General features: G+C 37.8%; 1 protein-coding gene across 6 annotated transcripts in view; it reads left to right on the forward strand.

Moving 5' to 3' along the window:
- Window positions 1-1,102: 1,102 nt before the first annotated feature.
- Window positions 1,103-19,472, forward strand: part of LOC111153487 (vacuolar protein sorting 13 homolog A) — a 225,743-nt gene continuing 207,373 nt past the window's right edge. For all 6 annotated transcript variants that reach the window (XR_002641007.1, XM_022512530.1, XM_022512531.1 and 3 more), the window contains exons 1-3: window positions 1,103-1,276; window positions 13,597-13,640; window positions 15,731-15,773. Coding sequence is in view for 5 of the 6 variants with exons in the window: in XM_022512530.1 (XP_022368238.1) it covers window positions 1,177-1,276; window positions 13,597-13,640; window positions 15,731-15,773 (187 nt within the window). In the remaining variant the exon portion in view is untranslated. The remainder of the gene's footprint in view (window positions 1,277-13,596; window positions 13,641-15,730; window positions 15,774-19,472) is intronic.

The raw sequence follows: 19,472 nt of genomic DNA on the forward strand, positions 1-19,472 counted from the left end.
GTAAGGCTCAAGGGTTGAGTCTAAGTATCATAGTATTTCTTTTTTTTTTTTTTAAAGATTTTATTTATTTATTTGACAGAGAGAGATCACAAGTAGACAGAGAGGCAGGCAGAGAGAGAGAGAGAGAGGGAAGCAGGCTCCCTGCTGAGCAGAGAGCCCGATGCGGGACTCGATCCCAGGACCCTGAGATCATGACCTGAGCCGAAGGCAGCGGCTTAACCCACTGAGCCACCCAGGCGCCCTCATAGTATTTCTTGAAGGGTGCTCAGCAGTTTCTGGACTAGCTGTCTCTGAATTTGAAGGGACTTTCTAAGGGATGAAAGGAGGCTCCCCGTGAATAACTTGACCAAAAAAAGAATGCCATCTCAGATGCAGAGACGGAGGGCGTGACACTCCAACGCCGAGTTTACTCTTCACTGCCCTCTCCCCGCCTTCCCGGCACGATTTGCAGCTGGGTAAGTTAAGTCACTCGACGGGCATCCTGGCCTCGCGCTTCGAGCACCGGGCGGGGCAGTTACGGGCGTCCAGACACAGGCCGGCCGGACTCAGGAACCTGTAATAATGTGGGGGGGCTCCCTCGGACCCTCCCTTGAGACGCCTGCGGACTGACCTTGAAAAGACTGGAATCTGCCCACGCCTGATTTAGGTGCAAGTCCTACTGGTCCGCGCGCGGGGTCGCCTCCACAGAAGGGCGACGGGCGTTCCCGGGCAGGTGTAACCGCCGCGCCCGGCCCCGCCCCCGCCGCGGGTCAGGACACTGATGGGCCCGTGAGGGCGGGGTCGGAGGAAAAACTGGCGGCTCCTTACGCTCCTCCCGTTGCCTGGTGACGGGGAGGAGGCGGAGCCAACGAGCTAAAGGAGGCGGGGTCTGCACGGAAGGGGCAGGCGTCAGAGAGGCGGCCGCGCAGCCGCCCTTGCTTCTCTCCCGCAGGCGCGCCCGGATCCGCGCCTTGCTTCGCCCCCGCCCTGGAGTCCGTCGTGCGCACGCGCGGACCGAGTGGCCCCCTCCGCCCCTCGCAGGGCTCGCGGCTGGGTTCGTGTCCGGCACCCGGGCAGATATTGTAGGAGACGTCCGGGAGCCGGTGAACCGAGCGGTCTCGAGGGAGGGCGCGGGAGGTCGGGCGCTGGAAGAAGGACCGCGGGGGGCGGCTGCCGTGTCCACCGTGGCTGCGGAAAATGGTGTTCGAGTCGGTGGTCGTAGACGTGTTGAACCGGTTCTTGGGGGACTATGTGGTGAACCTGGATACGTCCCAGCTCACTCTGGGCATCTGGGGAGGTAACGAGACCGCCGCCGCCCCTCAATCTCGTTTTCCTTCCGGCGCCCGGTTGCCGGAGCCCTGCTTTGCTTTCTCGGGGCCTCGGCCCCTCGCTTGCCGGGCGCCACCACCTGCCGCCGCCCGCCTCGGGGTTAAATTACGTAAAACCAGGCGGCAGTTCTCAGGGCCTGTGCCCGCCAGTTGTTTGTATTCTGTCAGGAGGGTGCTCGGGGGGGGGGGGTGCGGGATGAAAAGCCCCCCTTTTCCGAGCCGGGCGGCAGAGGGGACCCGCTGCGGACTCCGAGGGCGTGGGGGGCAGATCTCGCCCAGGCGCCGTTCCCAGCCCGTCGCCCCGAGCTGTCCCGCTTCAGGTGTGCGGGGCGTGGGGGAGGCCCCGAGACGCCCCCGGGGTCATGTTGTACCCCCTTGGGTTATGACGAAGGCTCGGGAGAGCCCACGGAGGGGCGCACGTTGCCTCGCACGTGAAGGCAAGGCACCGGTGACCGAAGACGTCCTCTCGCTTCCCTCCTTCCCCAGCCGGGGCGTGTGGCTAACCGTGGTGTCTGCTCGGCTCCCCTCTGCGGCCACGCCGGCCGGATTCGGGTTGCTGGCCTGGCTTCGGCTGATAACAGAAAGCGAAACTCCTGCGTACGATCAACTCAAATGATTGGCTGTTTTCAGTTCACAACCTGACCCAGGAGTGGGTCACGCTTGCAAGGCTTTGGGATTTTGTGGGTCAGAGTGATTGCTTTTTAAGAAACGAGGTGCGCTGTGCAACGACTCAGACCTACAAAAGACGGGGAAGAACGTGCGCTTAGATTGCTTAGATGGACCAAAGCTTTACTTTGTATCCGTGTACTTCGGCGCTCTGTCTTATTTGGAGAGTTATTATTAGTGCTTTCAGATGTTTTGTGTTCTACCCTTCTTTATCTTAAGCACCCGTTGTAAATTAGATTCCTTTCTCCTACGAGGTGAATCTCCTAGGCCAAAATTAGGGTTATTTATTTATTTATTTGGACTTAACTGTTACTTTGTACACACTTTCAGCCCTCTTCTGAGATACTCGTTTATCTTGATTTTTCTCCTTTATGGAAGAGTGTGAGTAGATAATTAGTTTGATAGAACCTCTTGTTACTGCTGTTGGTGTCAAGTACCATGACAGAACATGAACTTCCTGCAAGAACTACGGACGTGGGTGCCAGCTCTGCATCTCTGACCCGTATCAGAAACTTGAAGATTGTTTTATTTGTTTTGCTTCTCATTTGCAGAGTAAAAATAATACTCTTTGTCTTCACACACCTCAGAAGGAAGCTTTGAAAACATTTTGTAGTGTGCTTTGATCTGTAGTGGAAGGTTGCTTCTGCATTCCAGGCGGGGGTCTGTGTAGAGTGTGATTTATCCATGAATTTATTTAAAATTTGTATACAGTAAAATTCACTCTTGTGATGTACGGTTCTGTTTTTTTTGACAAGTGCAATGTCAGGGAAAGTATCCACTATTACAGTCATTCCAAAAAGTTCCATCGGGATGCCAAAATTCCCTCTACAGCCCCTTTTCAGTCTACCCTTTCCAGCCCCCCATTTCCTGGATACCACTGATCTGTTTCCATCCTTACGTTTTGTCTGATCATCTGTCCTTTCTTCCTTTCAAAATATTTTATTTATTTATTTGACACACACACACACACACACACACACACACACAGAGAGAGAGAGAGAGAAAAAACGCACAAGGAGGCAGAGCAGCAGGCAGAGGGAGAAGGAGAGGAAAGGGAGAAGCAGGCTCTGCACCGAGCAGGGAGCCCAGTGCACCGCTCCATCCCAAGATCCTGGGATCATGACCTGAGTGGAAGGCAGAAGCTTAAGGGACTGAGCCAGGGAGGCGCCCCAGTTTTGTCTTTTCTAGAGTGCCATATAAATGGAATTATATGGTAGCTAGCTTTTGGGGGTCTGATTGCTTTTACTTGGTTTCACTCTTTTCACTTGTTACGTAAAGTGAATTTGAGAGTCACCCATGTGTTGCATGCACCAGTATTTCATTCCTATATTTTTTGAGTGTTTTTTTTTTTTTAAGATTTTTTATTATTGGACAGAGAGAGAGCGATCACAAGTAGGCACAGCTGCAGGCAGAGAGAGGGGGGAAGCAGGCTCCCTACTGAGTAGGGAGCCCGATGCGGGACTGGATCCCAGGACCCTGAGATCATGACCTGAGCCAAAGGCAGAGGCTTCACCCACTGAGCCATCCAGGCGCCCCGTGGTATTTTTTATATGGATGTGTTATAAATGTTTATCTGCTGGTTTCCCTTTCTGGCCATTACGAATAATAGAGCTGTTAATAAACATTCATGTACAGTTTTTTTTGTGTGAAAATAAATTTTTGTTTCTCTTGGGTTAATGCCTAAAAGTGGGATTGCAAGGTTTTATGGTAAATGAACATTGAACTTCTGTGAAACTATGGAGCTGCTTTTCAAAGCACCTGTACCATTTTGCAATCCCACCAGCATTGTATGAGTGCATAGTTGCTCTGCACCTTCACTAGCATTTAGTATTGTCATTTAAAAAACTTTTTTTAAGCCATTCTAATAGGTATATAGTGCTAAAGTATTGTGGTTTTAATTTGCATACCTTTATTGATTAAAGATGTTGAGCATCTTTTCATATTCTTTGCTGTTTATATAGTTCCTTTGGTGAAGAGTCTGTTCAAATCTTCAGCTTATTTTAAATTGGCTTTTTTCCCTTTATCTGTTGAGATACCATTAAGTTTACATACCATTAAGTTTACATACCATTAAGTTTACCTTTTTTACCATTAAGTTTACATACCATTAAGTTTACCTTTTTAAAAATGTTACTTATTAACATAGTTGACATACAATGTTATATTAGTTTTAGGAGTGTAACAGTGATTCAGCAATTCTAAAGGTTATGAAATGCTCACCATGATAAATGTTGTCACCATCTGTTGCCTTACAGCATTATCACAGTATTGACTGCATTCTCTCTGCTGTATTTTTTCTCTTGAATTCACCTTCTAAAATGTACAATTAAGTGTTTTTTATTATGGTCACAAAATTATGCAACTATCACCACTAATTCTAGAACATTTTCAACACCCCCAAGTAAACCCCCATCCATATCCATTAGCAGTCACTTTCAAATTCTCTGCCGATCTCCCGAACCCCACCTCCAGCAATTACTAATCTACTTTATGTCTCTAAGATTTACCAGTTCTGGACATTTCACTTAAATGCAGTCATACAGTGTAGATGGACTTTTGTTTCTGGCTTCTTTCACTTTAATTTTTTGAGCTTCGTATTGTAGCATGTATCACTTTTTAATGACAGAGTAATAATCCATTGTATGAATAGATCACATTTTGTTTATCCATTCACCAAGTTGTCATTTAAATTATTCGTACTTTTTTGGGTTTTATGAGGAATGCTGCTAAGAACATTCATATATACAAGTTTTCTTGTGGGCATATGTTTTAAATTTTCTTGGTATATGCCTAGATGTAGAACTGCTGAGTCAAATGGTAACTCTGACTTCTAGAAAGGAACTGCCAAACTCTTTACCAAAGTATTTTCTTATTGTTAAGTGTTGAAAGTTCTTTACGTATTGTGGGTATGAGTCCTTTGTCAGGTAAGTGATTGGAAGATATTTTTTTTCATTCCCTTTCAGGTCTGTCTTTTGCAAAGCGAAAGTTTAATTTTTCGATTTAAACTTAAAATTTCGATCAAGTCCACTGTAGCAGAAATTTTCATGAGTCATGCTTTGGTGTATGTATGAAATCTGCCTTCTCTGAAGTCAAAGATTTTCTCCTGTGTTTTCTTGGAGAAGTTTTATAATTTAAATTTAGATTTCTGATCCATTTTTATATAAGGTATGGTATAGGTTGAAGGTTGATGTTCATTTGTTTGCATGTGGTTGCGAATGTCCAGTTGTTGCAGCACCACTCACTGAAAGGACTATCCTTTCTCCATTGAATTATTTTTGCACTTTTGTAAAAAATTGGACTTTATATTGAATGGGTTTATTTTTGGATTATAATGTTTCGATAATACATGTGTCCATTATTTCAACAATACCACACTTGTCTTGATAACTCTTGCTTTATAGTAAGTCTTGAAATCAGGTAGCATGATTCATCTAACTTTGGGTATTCATGAAATTTTTAAAACAACATATTAGTGTTTTATGTATAGAAGTTGGTTATATTGATAAGTGAAGCTTTTAGTGTGTAAGAAATCCTTTGAGAATTTAAAAAACAGTAATTTTTTTTTTAAGATTTTATTTATTTATTTGACAGACAGAGATCACAAATAGGCAGAGAAGCAGGCAGAGAGAGAGAGGACGAAGCAGGCTCCCTGCTGAGCGGAAGCCCCATGCGGGGCTGGATCCCAGGACCCTGGGATCATGACCTGAGCCTAAGGCAGAGGAAAAAGCAGTAATTTTGATAAACTTAAAAATAGTTGAAAATTTCAGTAATAGAAACTAGATGCTGGAAATAGATAGGAAAATTGTAAGACTTAATATTTTGTTGTCTAATATCAGAAGGACCTATTGGTTTTAAATGTATGCTTTTGCTAGGTATGGTATCTGTAATAATCCAGCTAATTTCACTGTTAGCATATTAATAATGTTAATTAGTATTCAGAAGTTACATGGATGTTTTCAAATCTAAGAATGGGTAGTGTTCTGAAGATTTGTTTCTGAGACGATTTTTTGGAATTTGAAATCCATTTTTCCTTGGAAATATTGTTATATGAATGAAGAGTTTCTAAAAATTGATGTAATTACAATGTAGCAGAACAGTGGTAATATAGTGGGCCCTATAGGAAGTAGGCTATGTGCAGGAAGCCTTTATTTTGTGAGAGGGGAAGAGGAATTGAACTTTATCTCACACTCTTGGTGAATTTTGATATTGGTATCCTTTTTATGCACTGCTATTTACAATTCACCCCTTTTTATAAGTCATCTACTTAGAGAGGTAGTAGTGCTTCATAGATCGTGCTGAGATTCATCTTCCAACTTTTCTAGGCAATCTAGAATTTCAAGAGCTAGGCTGCATCAGAATCAGCCATATGTGTTTGTTACGGATACAGATTTCTGAACTGTTGTCCAGAGTACACCAAAATCTTTTTTTTTTTTTTTTAAATAACGCAGGATTGTGATGAACAGCTAGGTGCATTTTTAGAGCACTTTCAGGCAAAAGTATTAGAAATTCAGAGACAGAAGCAATGTGATAGAATTATCATTTGTAGTGCAAGGAATACCTGTACTTTATAGCTCCTTCTGTAGTCTTGTTTCGTCTCTTTCTCTCTTGTTTTCTTTATAAAACTCATAAATTTGCAGGGTTTTTTTGGTTTGTTAGTTTTTGTTTCTGGTAGTGGAAGGAATAACTATCTCCTTCCTTCATCTACTGGTGCCTATTATTCTGTTTTCCATGTCTCTGAATTTGACTATACTAGGTACTTCCTATAAGTGGTATTATATAATATTTGGTCTTCTGTGTTTGGCTTATTTCATGTATTAGCGTAATGTCTTCAGCATTCATCTGTTGCAGCACATATCAGAATTTCATTCATTTTTAAAGCTGAACAATATTTATTTTTTGTATATATCCCATTTTGTTTCTCTGTTCATCTGTAAATAGACAACATGGGTTGCTTCTACCTTTTGGCTGTCGTGAATCATGGCCCTACAAACATCAGTGTGCAAATAGATCTGTTTTGGTATATACCCACAAGTGGAATTGCTGGTTAATTCTTTTTAATTTTTTGAGGAAGTGTCCTACTCCTTTCCAGATGTACCATTTTACATTTTCACTAACAGTGCAGAAGGATTCTAATTTCTCCACATGAGCTCAGAAACACTTGCTATTTTCTATTTTATTCATAGTAGCCATCCTCATGGGTGTGAGGTACTATCCCATTTTTACTGACTTGCATTTCTTTGATGATTAGTGCTGTTGGATATCTTCTCATTGGTTAATGGCCATTTATAGGTCTTCTTTGGAAAAATGTCTTTTGAAGACCTTTGGCCACCCTTTAATTGGGTTGCTTTTTTTTTTTTTTTTTTTTTTAAATAGAATTGTAGGAGTTCTTTATATATTGATACTGACCTTTTATCAGATAAGTGATGGGCAAATACTATTGCCTTTTCATTGTTGAGAATGCCCTATGATGCACAAAAGTTTTTAGTTTTGATGAAATCTAGCTCATCTTTTGTTTTTCCTGTGCTTTTTGGTATCATAATCATCCAAAAGACATCATTGCCAAATTGACTCATGGAATTTTTCACTTATGTTTTCCTCTTAGATTTTTATAGTTTTCAATATGAAATTTGAGTCTTTGATCTACTTTCAGTTAATTTTTGGATATGGTGTATGGTAACCCAGCTTCATCTTTTGCAAGTGAATATCATTTTCCAGCAGTTTTTCGTGACATTTCCAAATTGAGTGATCTTGGCAGCCTTATCAAATTCATTTGCCTGTATATGTGAGAATTTATTTCTCATCTCTGTGTTCTGTTCCATTGGTCTGTGTGTTTGTATATGGTACCACACTGTTTCCATTACTTTGTTTTCCTATTAAGTTTGGAAATCCGGAAGAGTGAGACTTCTGGTTTTCTTCTCCCCGCCCCATAAAACAAAAGATTGTTTTAACAATGGAGGTGTCCCTTGTGATTCCACGTGAATTTAAAAATGGATAAATATTGTTGTTGTTGTTTTTTCCCCGTGGGACAACATCTTTTAACTAATCCATTTTTCTTTTTGAAGATTTTTATTTATTGATTATTCATTTGAGGGATAGAGAATAAGCAGGGGGAGGGGCAGAGGGAGAGGGGGAAGCAGGCTCCCTGCTAGGCAGGGAGCCCCACGCAGGGCACAATCCCAGGACCCCAGGATCACAACCCGAACTGAAGGCAGGTGCCCAACCAACTGAGCCATCCAGGTGCCCAAAATATTGGGATTTTAATATTGATTGCATTGAGTCTGTAATTTGCTTTGGGTAGTATTTTCATCTTACCAATATAAAGTCTTCCAGTTTATGAATATGTGATGGATGTCTTCCAGGTTCTGTGTGCCTTTAATGTCATTCAGCAATGTTTTATATAAAGTTTGAAGGTGCAAGTCCTTTGGTTAAGTTTATTCCTAAGTGCTTTATTATTTTCCATGCTATTTAATTAATTAATTAATTTTATTTTATTTTTTAAAGATTTATTTATTTATTTATGTGACACAGAGATCACAAGTAGGCAGAGAGGCAGGCAGAGAGAGAGGGGGAAGCAGGCTCCCTGTTGAACAGAGAGCCCGATGTGAGCCTCGATCCCAGGACCCTGAGATCATGACCTGTCTGAAGGCAGAGGCTTAACCCACTGAGCCACCGAGGCACCCCAAGATTATCCATTTCTTGATGATTCATTAGTAGTAGGGGGTGTTTTTCAAGGACTTTATCCATTTGATCTAGGATATCCAGTTTGTTGATGTACCATTGTTCATAGTACTCTTATAATCTTTTTTATTTTTCTGTAAAATTGGTAGTATCCCCTCCTATATTCCTGATTTCAGTTGTTAAATTCTTTTCTTTTTCTTAGTTTATTAGCTAAAGATTTTTGAGGAGCCAGTTTTTGATCTCAGCAGTTTTCTCTATTGGGTTTCCTATTCTCCATCTTAATGATTTCTGTTCTAAACTTTATTCCTTCTGGTAGCTTTGGGTTTAGTTAATCTGTTTCTTTCAGGTACAAATTTAAGGTGTTAATTTGGGATATTATTATTTTTTTTTTATTTTATTTATTTTATTTATTTATTTATTTATTTTTTGGGGATATTATTTTTTAATGTGAACACTTACAGCTGCTAAGTATTCCCAGGACTGTCTTTACCACAGCCTATAAATTTTGGTATGTTGTGCTTTCATTTTAATTTTTCTTAAGTTTTAAAAGTTTTTCTTGTGATTCCTTTTTTCTTGTGATATCTTCTAAAAGATACTTTATAGGATTTCAGTCTCTTAAAATTTAGATTTTTGTTGTTGTTGCCTAGTATATGGCCTGTCCTGAAGAATGTTCCATGAGTACTTGAGAAAATTGTGTATTTTGCTCTTGTTGAGTAGAGTGTTTCATGTATGTTTTTAAAATTCAGCTTGTTTCCTTCTTAATCTTCTGTCTGGTGGTTCTATCTATTATTGAAGTTGTGTGCTGAACCTCCTACCATTACTGTAGAGTTGTTTCTTTTTATCTGTCATTGTTTGCTTCAGATTGTGCTCTTGTGTTTGGTGAATTGAATTTAGTGAACGGACACTTTTATCATTATACGATGTCCCTCTTCACCTCTTCTAATAGCTTTTGACTTACAGTCTCTTTTGTCTGGCATATGTCTCTTGTTATTGTTTGCATAGGAAATCTTGTGCAGTTTTTTCACTTAAATTTTAACCTATGTATGTTCTTAGAGCTATAGGGCCATCATTTTTTTTTTTTTTTTTTTGCTTTAAATACATTCTGCCTGTGTCTGTTTACATTTATTTATTTTCAAATTTTTATTTAAATTTAATTAGTTCACTTAGAGTGTAAGGCTAGCGTTAAGTGTCGAATTTAATATGCAACACCCAGTGCTCATCACAACAGGTGCTCTCCTTTATCACCATCACCTATTTAACCCATCCCCCTGCCCGCCTCCCCTCCAGTAACTGTTAGATTGTTCCAGAAAGTTAATAGTCTGTTTCTTGGTTTGCATATTTTTATTTTTATTTTATTTATTTATTTTTTTAAAAGATTTTATTTATTTGAGAGACAGAGATCACAAGTAGGCAGAGAGGCAGGCAGAGAGAGAGGAGGGAAGCAGGCTCCCTGCTGAGCAGAGATCCTGATGCGGGGCTGGATCCCAGGTCCCTGGGATCGTGACCTGAGCTGAAGGCAGAGGCTTTAACCCACTGAGCCACCCAGGTGCCCCTGGTTTGCATATTTTTAAAATTACTTATTTCTTACTCCTGTGTTCATCTGTTTTGTTTCTTAAATTCCACATAAGAGTGAAATAATATGGTATTTGTCTTTCTCTGACTGACTTATTTCACTTAGTATAATACTCCCTAGCTCCATACATGTCTTGCAAATGGCAAGATTTCATTTGGTTTTATGACTGCATAATATTTCATTGTGTATGTGTGTACACACACACACACACACACACACCCCCATACCTTCTTAAACCATTTACGTTTAAAGTAATTACTGATAGGGAAGGCTTACTATTTTCATTTTGTTAATTATTTTCTGCATGTCTTATAACTGTTTCATGTTTTAACTTACTTTTTCCCTTTGTGTTCATTATTTTTAGTGATCCGTTTTGATTTTATTTCCTTTTTGTATATTCTGTAGGTATTTTTTTTGGTGGTTCCACAGTAATTACATATAATATCTTAATGTATAAGAATATATCTTAAACTGATACCTACTTTAATCCCATACAATAATTTCACTTTTTTACAGCTTGCCTCCCCAACTTTGTTATTGATGTAACAGATGACATTTTTACACATTATATACCTATAAACAGAGTTACAATCTTTAAGTTCTTTTGTTTTTTAAACTTTAATTAAAAATAAATTTATAATTTATAAAATTACATATATTATGTATAATATAGAAAATTATATAAATAAAAATAAATATAAAATTAAAATTAAATTAGATTTAAATTAAATAAATATAAAATTAAATAAAAATTTAAATTAAATTTCAGAAAATAAAGAATAAAATATGGAGTTACAAAGTAAAATTATAATAGTTTTCATATTGTCCATGTACTTGCCATTACTGGAGAACTTTATATTTTTATACAGCTTTGAGTTACTACCCAGCATTTTTTTTTTTTTTTTTTTTTTTTTAAGATTATTTGGGAGAGAGCATGTGTGTGCATGAGTGCAGGGAGGAGCAAAGGGAGGGAATCTTCAAGCTGATTCCCTATTGAACACGGAGCCCAGTGCTGGGCTGATCTCATGACCCCTGAAATCAGGACTTAAGCTGGAACTAAGTCAGACACTCAACTGATTGAGCCACCTAGGTGCCCGATGCCCAGCGTCCTTTCTGTTCAACCGGACGGACTCTAAGATTTCTTATAAGACAGATCTATTGTTCATGAACTCCCTCAGGTTTTGTTTATCTGAGAGTATCTTAAGATTTTCCCATTTTTTAAAAAAGATTTTATTTATTTATTTGACATACAGAGATCACAAGTAGGCAAAGAGACAGAGAAGAGGAAGCAGGCTCCCCGCTGAGCAGAGAGCCCGATGTGGGGCTCGGTCCCAGGACCCTGGGATTGTGACCCGAGCCGAAGGCAAAGGCCTTAATCCACTGAGCCACCCAGGCGCCCCGAGATTTTCCCAATTTTTGAAGTACATGTAATACTTTGTTGAATATAATGTTCTTGGTTGACTTTTTTTTTTCTTTAACCACTCTAAATATATCATTCTCTGTGAAGTTTCTGCTGAGAAATCCAGTGATAATCTTCTTGAAGATCTTGTGTAGATGTCAAATCACTTTTGCTTTTAATATTCAGTGTTGCTGATGATCATGTTTCTTGGTTGAGATTCTTGGATTTCTGTATACATAGCTTTCCTCAAATTTGGGAAATTTTTGGATGTCACTTCAACTAAGCTTTCTGCCTCTGTCCTCCTTTTGGGACTCTCATAATGCTATTGATGCATTTAAACATGTTGCTCCTAAGTCTATTTGACTCTGTTCACTTTTTTCTTTTTCTTTTTTCTTTTCTTTTCTTTTCTTTCTTTCTTTCTTTCTTTTTTTTTTTTTTGCCATCACTGCATTTTCAGGTGATCAGTTTTCAAGTTTGCTAATTCATACTTTTGTCTGTTGGAGTCTGTTTTGGATGTTCTCTGGTGAAATTTTCAATTCAGTTATTCCTTGTACCTCTGTTGGGGTATGTGTGTGTTTTCTCTGCCTTTGTTCAAGATTTTTCTTGTTGTTTCTGGCTTAATTTACATACAGCATTGTGTAAGGTTAGGGTGCACAACATATTGATTTGCTTCATGTGATTTCGGTGGTAGCTTCACTAACATCTCTGTCATGTCACATGATCATCATTTCTTTTTTGTTCAGACATTAGAGATCTAGTGTCTTTGCAACTTTGAAATACATGGTACAGTATGGTTGGTTATAATGCACTGTGGTGTGCATTAGATTTCCAGAACTTAATTATTTCCTAGTTGCAAGTTTGTATCTTTCAACGTAATTTCCCCCATGTCCTAGCCCCTAGTAAACAGGATTCTACTCTCTGTTTTTAAGAGTTCAAGCTGTTTAGATTTTACATATAAACAATATCATATTATATTTCTCTTTCTATGTCTAAGCATAATGCCACCGAAGTCCATCAATGTTGTCACAAATGGCAGGATTTCATTCTTTCTCATGGCTGAATAATTTCTGTTGCATGCATTTATATCAATATCTTATCTTTATCCATTCATCTGTTGATGGACAGTTAGGTTGTTTCCTTATCTTGGCTCTTGGGAAAAATGCTGCAATAAACACTGGAGTGCAGATAATCTTTTCAACATCCTAGGATTTTTTTTTTTTTTTTTTTTTTTTTTTGCCCCTGTACCCAGAAGAGATATTTCTGGATCATATTCAAGTTTTTTGTTTTGTTTTGTTTGTTTTTTTGATTTCCTATAGTTTGGTTATGATATGCTTAGTTGTAAATTTTTTGTTATTTCCCTGCCTTGTGTTCTCTGAGTTTTCTGGATCTGTGGTTTGGTGTTTTTAACATTAATTTTGGAAATTCATCAGTCATTACTACTTCATATATTTATTTTGCTTCTCTTTTTTACCTTTTGGTATTCCTGTTACGCATGTTACAGCTTTTACAGTTGTCCTGCGGTTCTTGGACATTACTATTTTTTCTTTTATTTTTCTCCTTGCATTTCAGGTTGGGAAATTTATATATATGTATTTTCAAGCTCACGGATACTGGATCTTATAAATTTTCTGTTGTTCATTACAAGTGTATTTAAATACAGCTCATTTTTTTCATACTTGTATTTTATGCAGCTTTACTAGAGTCCTGTTATTTGTATATTTCTGAATAAAATGTTTACATTACAGTGGGCTATAACCACTGAGGTGAAAATATACAATAAATGATGTTTTGGTCAAACATAACATTCTTAGACTCTAAGTTGAAGAATGAGGGTGAGCTAATAAGATTACCAATTATTTTGTTTTCTATATGCACATCATTTATATTTTTTCTTTCATTTATAACATTTAAGGATGAAGTATGCCTTTTTAAAATGAAAGATACTTTAATATTACTTTTTAAATCTTTTTTAGGAGCTGTGGCCTTGAAGAATCTTGAAATTAAAGAAAATGCTCTGGTAGGTTTTTTTTTTTTTTTTTTCCTTCCGTCTTAGGTTCTATTTATTTTAGAAAGAAAGAGTGTGAGGTGGGGAAGGGTAGAGGGAGAGGGAGAGAGAATCTGCACAGATTATTCGCTGCTGAGTGGGTAGCCTGATGCATGGCCCAATCCCGTGACCCTGAGATCATGACCTGAGCCAAAATCAGGAGTCAGACCCTGACTGAGCCCCCAGGTACCCCTGTGGTAAGTTTTGAGTATAAAAAATGTGTAATGTCAGTGCATTTATAACTATGTAGACTTCTTGATTTACTTTGTTATCTTAAATTATTCAAGCTTTGAGAAAACCTTTTGAAAATAATTTTTGCAAAATGTGGATTTTATAAAGTGGACTTTTCTTCTCCTTAAAAAGCACAAACTGACAGTGTAATTTTCCCCATTAAAAATATTCCTAATTTTTTTTCTTTCTAGATGATTTTATTTTAAATGGTTAATTGACCTTTTCTATGGTCTTCAAGTTTTTTTTTTTAATGCCACGGTAACCATTTTTTTACCCAAGAATTCAGTGATACTAATTAAATTTATGATTTGTACAACTATCAACCAATATCTTTTTCTGTAACTTTTCCCATAGGTCAAAGGAAGCCCTATAACCATTAAGAAATAAGTCCCTATTCCGGTTCTGTGTAGACCCTGTTAACCGCTAATCTACTTTCTGACTCTCTGAATTTGCCTATGCCATGTAGCTCACATAAGTAGAATCATGCTGTGTTTGCCATACTCTATTCAACGTTTTTCACTTAGCATAATTCCTTTAAGGTTTGTCCATGTTGTTTGTATCAGAACATTATTTCTTTCCGTGGCTGCATAATTCCACTGTATCTATGTGCAGCGTTTTCTTTATCCATTCATATATTGATGGACACTCCAGTCGTTTCTGCCTTTTGGGTCTTGTGAATAATGTTGCTCTAACATTGGCAATATACATGTCTGTTTAGTTACCTATTTTCAGTCCCCGTGGGTAAACGCCTATTAGTGGAATTGCTGGATTTTATGGTAATTTTGTGTTTAGCCTTTTCAAGAACTGCCACTCTGTTTTCCATGGTAGCTGAACCATTTTATATTCCTATCACCAACACAGGTAGTTTCCAGTTTCTCTACATTTTTGCTAATGTTTATTTTTTTAGTATTCTTTAAAAAAATTTTTAAATATAATCTCTCCAGTATGGGGCTCAAATTCATGACCCCAAGATCAAAAGTCACATGCTCTACTGACTGACTCAGCCAGGCACTATTTTTTATTTTTTGATAATACCTTAATAGATACCTTCATAGATAACTTAAGATATTTATATCTTAATAGATATAAAGTGGTATTTATTTTCCCATATCAGAGTATGATTTGCTAAACTTATCCTCATGCCTTATGCCTCTGTTGGCTATGTCCTTTGATGTTCTAATATTTTTAATCTCAGTGAAATTTCATCTGTTTTATTTTGTTGCTCATGTCTTTGTTACATCCAAGAAATCGTTGCCAGATCTGATGTCAAGATTTTACCAAATTTTTCTTCTAAGGGTTTTGTAGTTTTAATTCTTATGTTTAGGTCTTATATTGATTTTGAGGTAATTTTTATATGCAGTTATAAGGTAAGTGTCTAAGTTCATTTTTTATGTGTGGATATCGAGTTTTCTCAGCATCACTTAATGAAAAAGTCATCCTTTTCCCTGATGGATGGGGAGAAATATTTTTGAGGATATTTTTTGCAAAATGGAGTTTTAACCTCTCTGTGAGGACAAACTTTTAGTGAAATTACCTACCTTCCCTCCTCCCCCCATACAGTGTAAAAGCAGTATGATTTTGGTATGGGTAACTTAGGTGGTCTGTATTACTGTAGAGCTTTTCCCCTATTTACTTAAAAATGATTAGTCTCCCTGAATTTTGTGGATTTGAGAATATTACAGTTATGTATCTTTAAATTTAAATAGGTGTTAAGGGTAAAAAAAAGGTGTGAGTTAACGTAAACACTTTAAATAATTTTGGGAAGGAAAAAAGCGTCCTCTATTTTGTTGGCCTGTATATGTACTAATATTTTATATATGATGTTTTTGTAGAGTCAACTGGATGTACCTTTCAAAGTTAAAGTTGGTCATATAGGTAAGCTGTGCTTATTATTTGAATGTCATGCTTGCTGGGCATAGAGTAAGAATTATATACTTAGTATCTTTTTAATGTGATATTTTTAATGTTTCTGAGTACTAATTGAAAAATCATATATTCTCATCTGGGTGGAACTTAGTTGTGTAACTTAAAAGTACCATGTGGTCCATATATCCCTTGATTAAAAACTCTGAATTTATACATCTTGTTAAGTGTTAAAAATGATTTAATTGAGAGTCAGTTTGTTTAATAGCATAACTATCTCGGTTTCTTCGGTTTCTGACTAGTTACTGCTGTACTCTGATAGATCGTGGGTCTGCGGTCTAAGGAGTCAGGTCTGCATCTTCCAGGCAGTGTGGCTGGGGACAAGTCAGAAACTTAGTTTCTGAGGTAGTTTGCATGCCTCTGTCCTAGCACCTGTCATTCTTTAATATCATTATTTATTTTTTTCTTCTATTAAAACAGCACGTTTCTTAAGTTGGTTTAATTTTTACTCTCACCACTTAATACAATACCTGGCAAATAGTAGGGACACAATTTGTTGAGTGAAAGAAGTATACATTTCCAAATGAGTAGTATAGGATTACAACTAATTTTATAGAAACATGTTTTCCAGGATTTTATTTATTTGGGAGAGAGGAGAGAGAATGATTTGAGGAGGGGCAGGAGAGAGAGAATCTTTGGCAGACTCTCGTGAGTGCAGTCAGTGGAGGGGCTTGATCCTATGACCTTGAGATCATCAGCTGAGCCAAAACCAAGAGTCAGACACTCAACTGATTGAGCCACACAGGTGCCCCTCCCCCTGCTATTGTTGAGTGTTGTAAATCTTATGCTCTTTCAAAGTTCCCTCATTTAGCAAGCAAAATTATATATGTAGCAAGTATAAATACATACATATTTTAAAAGTAGTTATATTTATGTGGAAGATTTTTGGAATTGCCTTTTTTACTATTTTTGTGTATTTTCCAAATTTTCTGAAAGTATAAACTCAAGTTTTATGAAAGTACTTTATACTGAGAGAAAAAAATTTTTTGGGTCAAGATTTACTGGTGAAAATGGAACATTATTGACATGGTATGTGTTTCTTTGATTACTTAATGCTATTTTGTCATTGTTCTCTTTCTTTTGTTTATTTACTTTTTTGGATTCTTAATGGATATGTATGTGTGTAAGCAGTCTACCTGATAATCATATTTGTCAATTATTTTTTCTAATGTGTTCATTCTGGTTATATTTTGGACTGTACACAAATTTGAAATGGTCATTATCTTCTCTGATTTTATAATTTAGAAAGTCATCTGTCTTTTAGAAATCAGATGGTTTGGTTCTTTTTCTCTGGACTGATATCGTAAGATGAAATCCTTTTTTCAATTTGGATTTTTTTTAAGCATGGAATTTTGGGGTTATGTAATGAGATATGTCTATGTAGATTTTTTTTTTTCCCTTCCCCAGTTACTAACTAGTTAATGTAGCCGTTGTGTTGTTAATCGTTCCCTTGCCAATTATGACAGCTATTTCTAAGTTATTTGACTCAGGCTTTCTAAAAAATTTTAAAGTATTTTAAAACTATTATGAAAGTTTTATTTTTATCCCCTCCTCCTCACCTCTATTTTCACAAGAGTAGAATCAGTATAATGAATACCTTACATCATATTTTTTTAGTTCAAGAAATCTAATGCTTTAAAAAATACTTTGCAGATAGATTGTAGTAAAACATTTTCATTAGTTTGAATGATTTTCTAATCTTGTCCACGGTCTTTGATAATTACCATAGAAATCTGCACATACACTTGCAATGATATTCATACACATATATTATGTATATAGTCTATATGTGAAAAATACACTTTTCAGTTTTATAGTCTACACTTTGAAAGTGTCATATAAATACAGTGATTTAGAGTATGAGCTGGGGAAATCAGAATTATAATAACAAGGGTTGTTGGTTAATTGCAGAAGAATACTAATGTTTGTAGTGAAGATTGTCATAAAGAGAAACTTATAAATTTTTAGAATATCATTTGGTAGATTTTCCAACAGTACCGATAGACATGATTTCCAGTCATTACAACAAAGGCTTATTGTTTGTGGTTGTAAAATAGCTTTCTGTAAAGTGACTCAGCTTGTCACTTTGTTAGTTCTTCGAATGCCTGATAGAAAATAGGCCGGCCAAAGGAATATTGAAAAAGAAAGCCAAAGTTGGTGGCATCACAATTCCAGACTTCAAGCTCTATTACAAAGCTGTCATCATCAAGACAGTATGGTACTGGCGCAAAAACAGACACATAGATCAATGAAACAGAATACAGAGCCCAGAAATAGACCCTCAACTCTGTGGTCAACTAATCTTTGACAAAGCAGGAAAGAATGTCCAGTGGAAAAAAGACAGCCTCTTCAACAAATGGCACTGGGAAAATTGGACAGCCACGTACAGAAAAATGAAATTGGATCATTTTCTCACACCACACACGAAAATAGACTCAAAATGTATGAAGGACCTCAATGTGAGAAAGGAATCCATCAAAATCCTTGAGGAGAACACAGGCAGCAACCTCTTCGACCTCAGCTGCAGCAACTTTTTTCTAGAAACATTGCCAAAGGCAAGGGTAGCAAGGGCAAAATGAACTATTGGGACTTCATCAAGATCAAAAGCTTTTGCACAGCAAAGGAAACAGTTAACAAAACCAAAAGACAACTGACAGAATGGGAGAAGATATTTGCAAACGACATATCAGATAAAGGACTAGTATCCAAAATCTATAAAGAGCTTAGCAAACTCAACATCCAAAGAACAAATAATCCAATCAAGAAATGGGCAGAAGACATGAACAGACATTTCTGCAAAGAAGACATCCAGATGGCCAACAGACACATGAAAAAGTGCTCCACATCACTCAGCATCAGGGAAATCCAAATCAAAACCACAATGAGATACCACCTCACATCAATCAGAATGGCTAAAATTAACAAGTCAGGAAATGACAGATGCTGGTGGGGATGTGGAGAAAGGGGAACCCTCCTACACTGTTGGTGGGAATGCAAGCTGGTGCAACCACTCTGGAAAACAGCATGGAGGTTCCTCAAAAAGTTGAAAATAGAGCTACTCTACGACCCAGCAATTGCACTACTGGGTATTTACCCTAAAGATACAAATGTAGTGATCCGAAGGGGCACGTGCACCCGAATGTTTATAGCAGCAATGTCCACAATAGCCAAACTATGGAAAGAACCTAGATGCCCATCAACAGATGAATGGATAAAGAAGATGTGGTATTTATATATAATGGAATACTATGCAGCCATCAGAAGAAATGAAACCTTGCCTTTTGTGACAACGTGGATGGAACTAGAGGGTATAATGCTTAGCGAAATAAGTCAGTCGGAGAAAGACAACTATCATATGATCTCCCTGATATGAGGAAGTGGAGATGCAATGTGGGGGGTTTGGGGGGTAGGAAAAAAATAAATGAAACAAGTCAGGATTGGGAGGGAGACAAACCATAAGAGACTCTTAATCTCACAAAACAAACTGAGGGTTGCCAGGGGGAGGGGCGTGGGGAGAGTGGTGGGGTTATGGACATTGGGGAGGGTATGTGCTATGGTGAGTGCTGTGAAGTGTGTAAACCTGGTGATTCATAGACCTGTACCCCTGGAGCTAATAATACATGATATGTTTATAAAAAAAGAAAATAGGCT

The sequence above is a fragment of the Enhydra lutris genome, unplaced genomic scaffold (genome assembly GCF_002288905.1).
Source record: "Enhydra lutris kenyoni isolate GAN:26980312 unplaced genomic scaffold, ASM228890v2 scaffoldscaffold33, whole genome shotgun sequence".
NCBI lineage: Eukaryota > Metazoa > Chordata > Mammalia > Carnivora > Mustelidae > Enhydra > Enhydra lutris.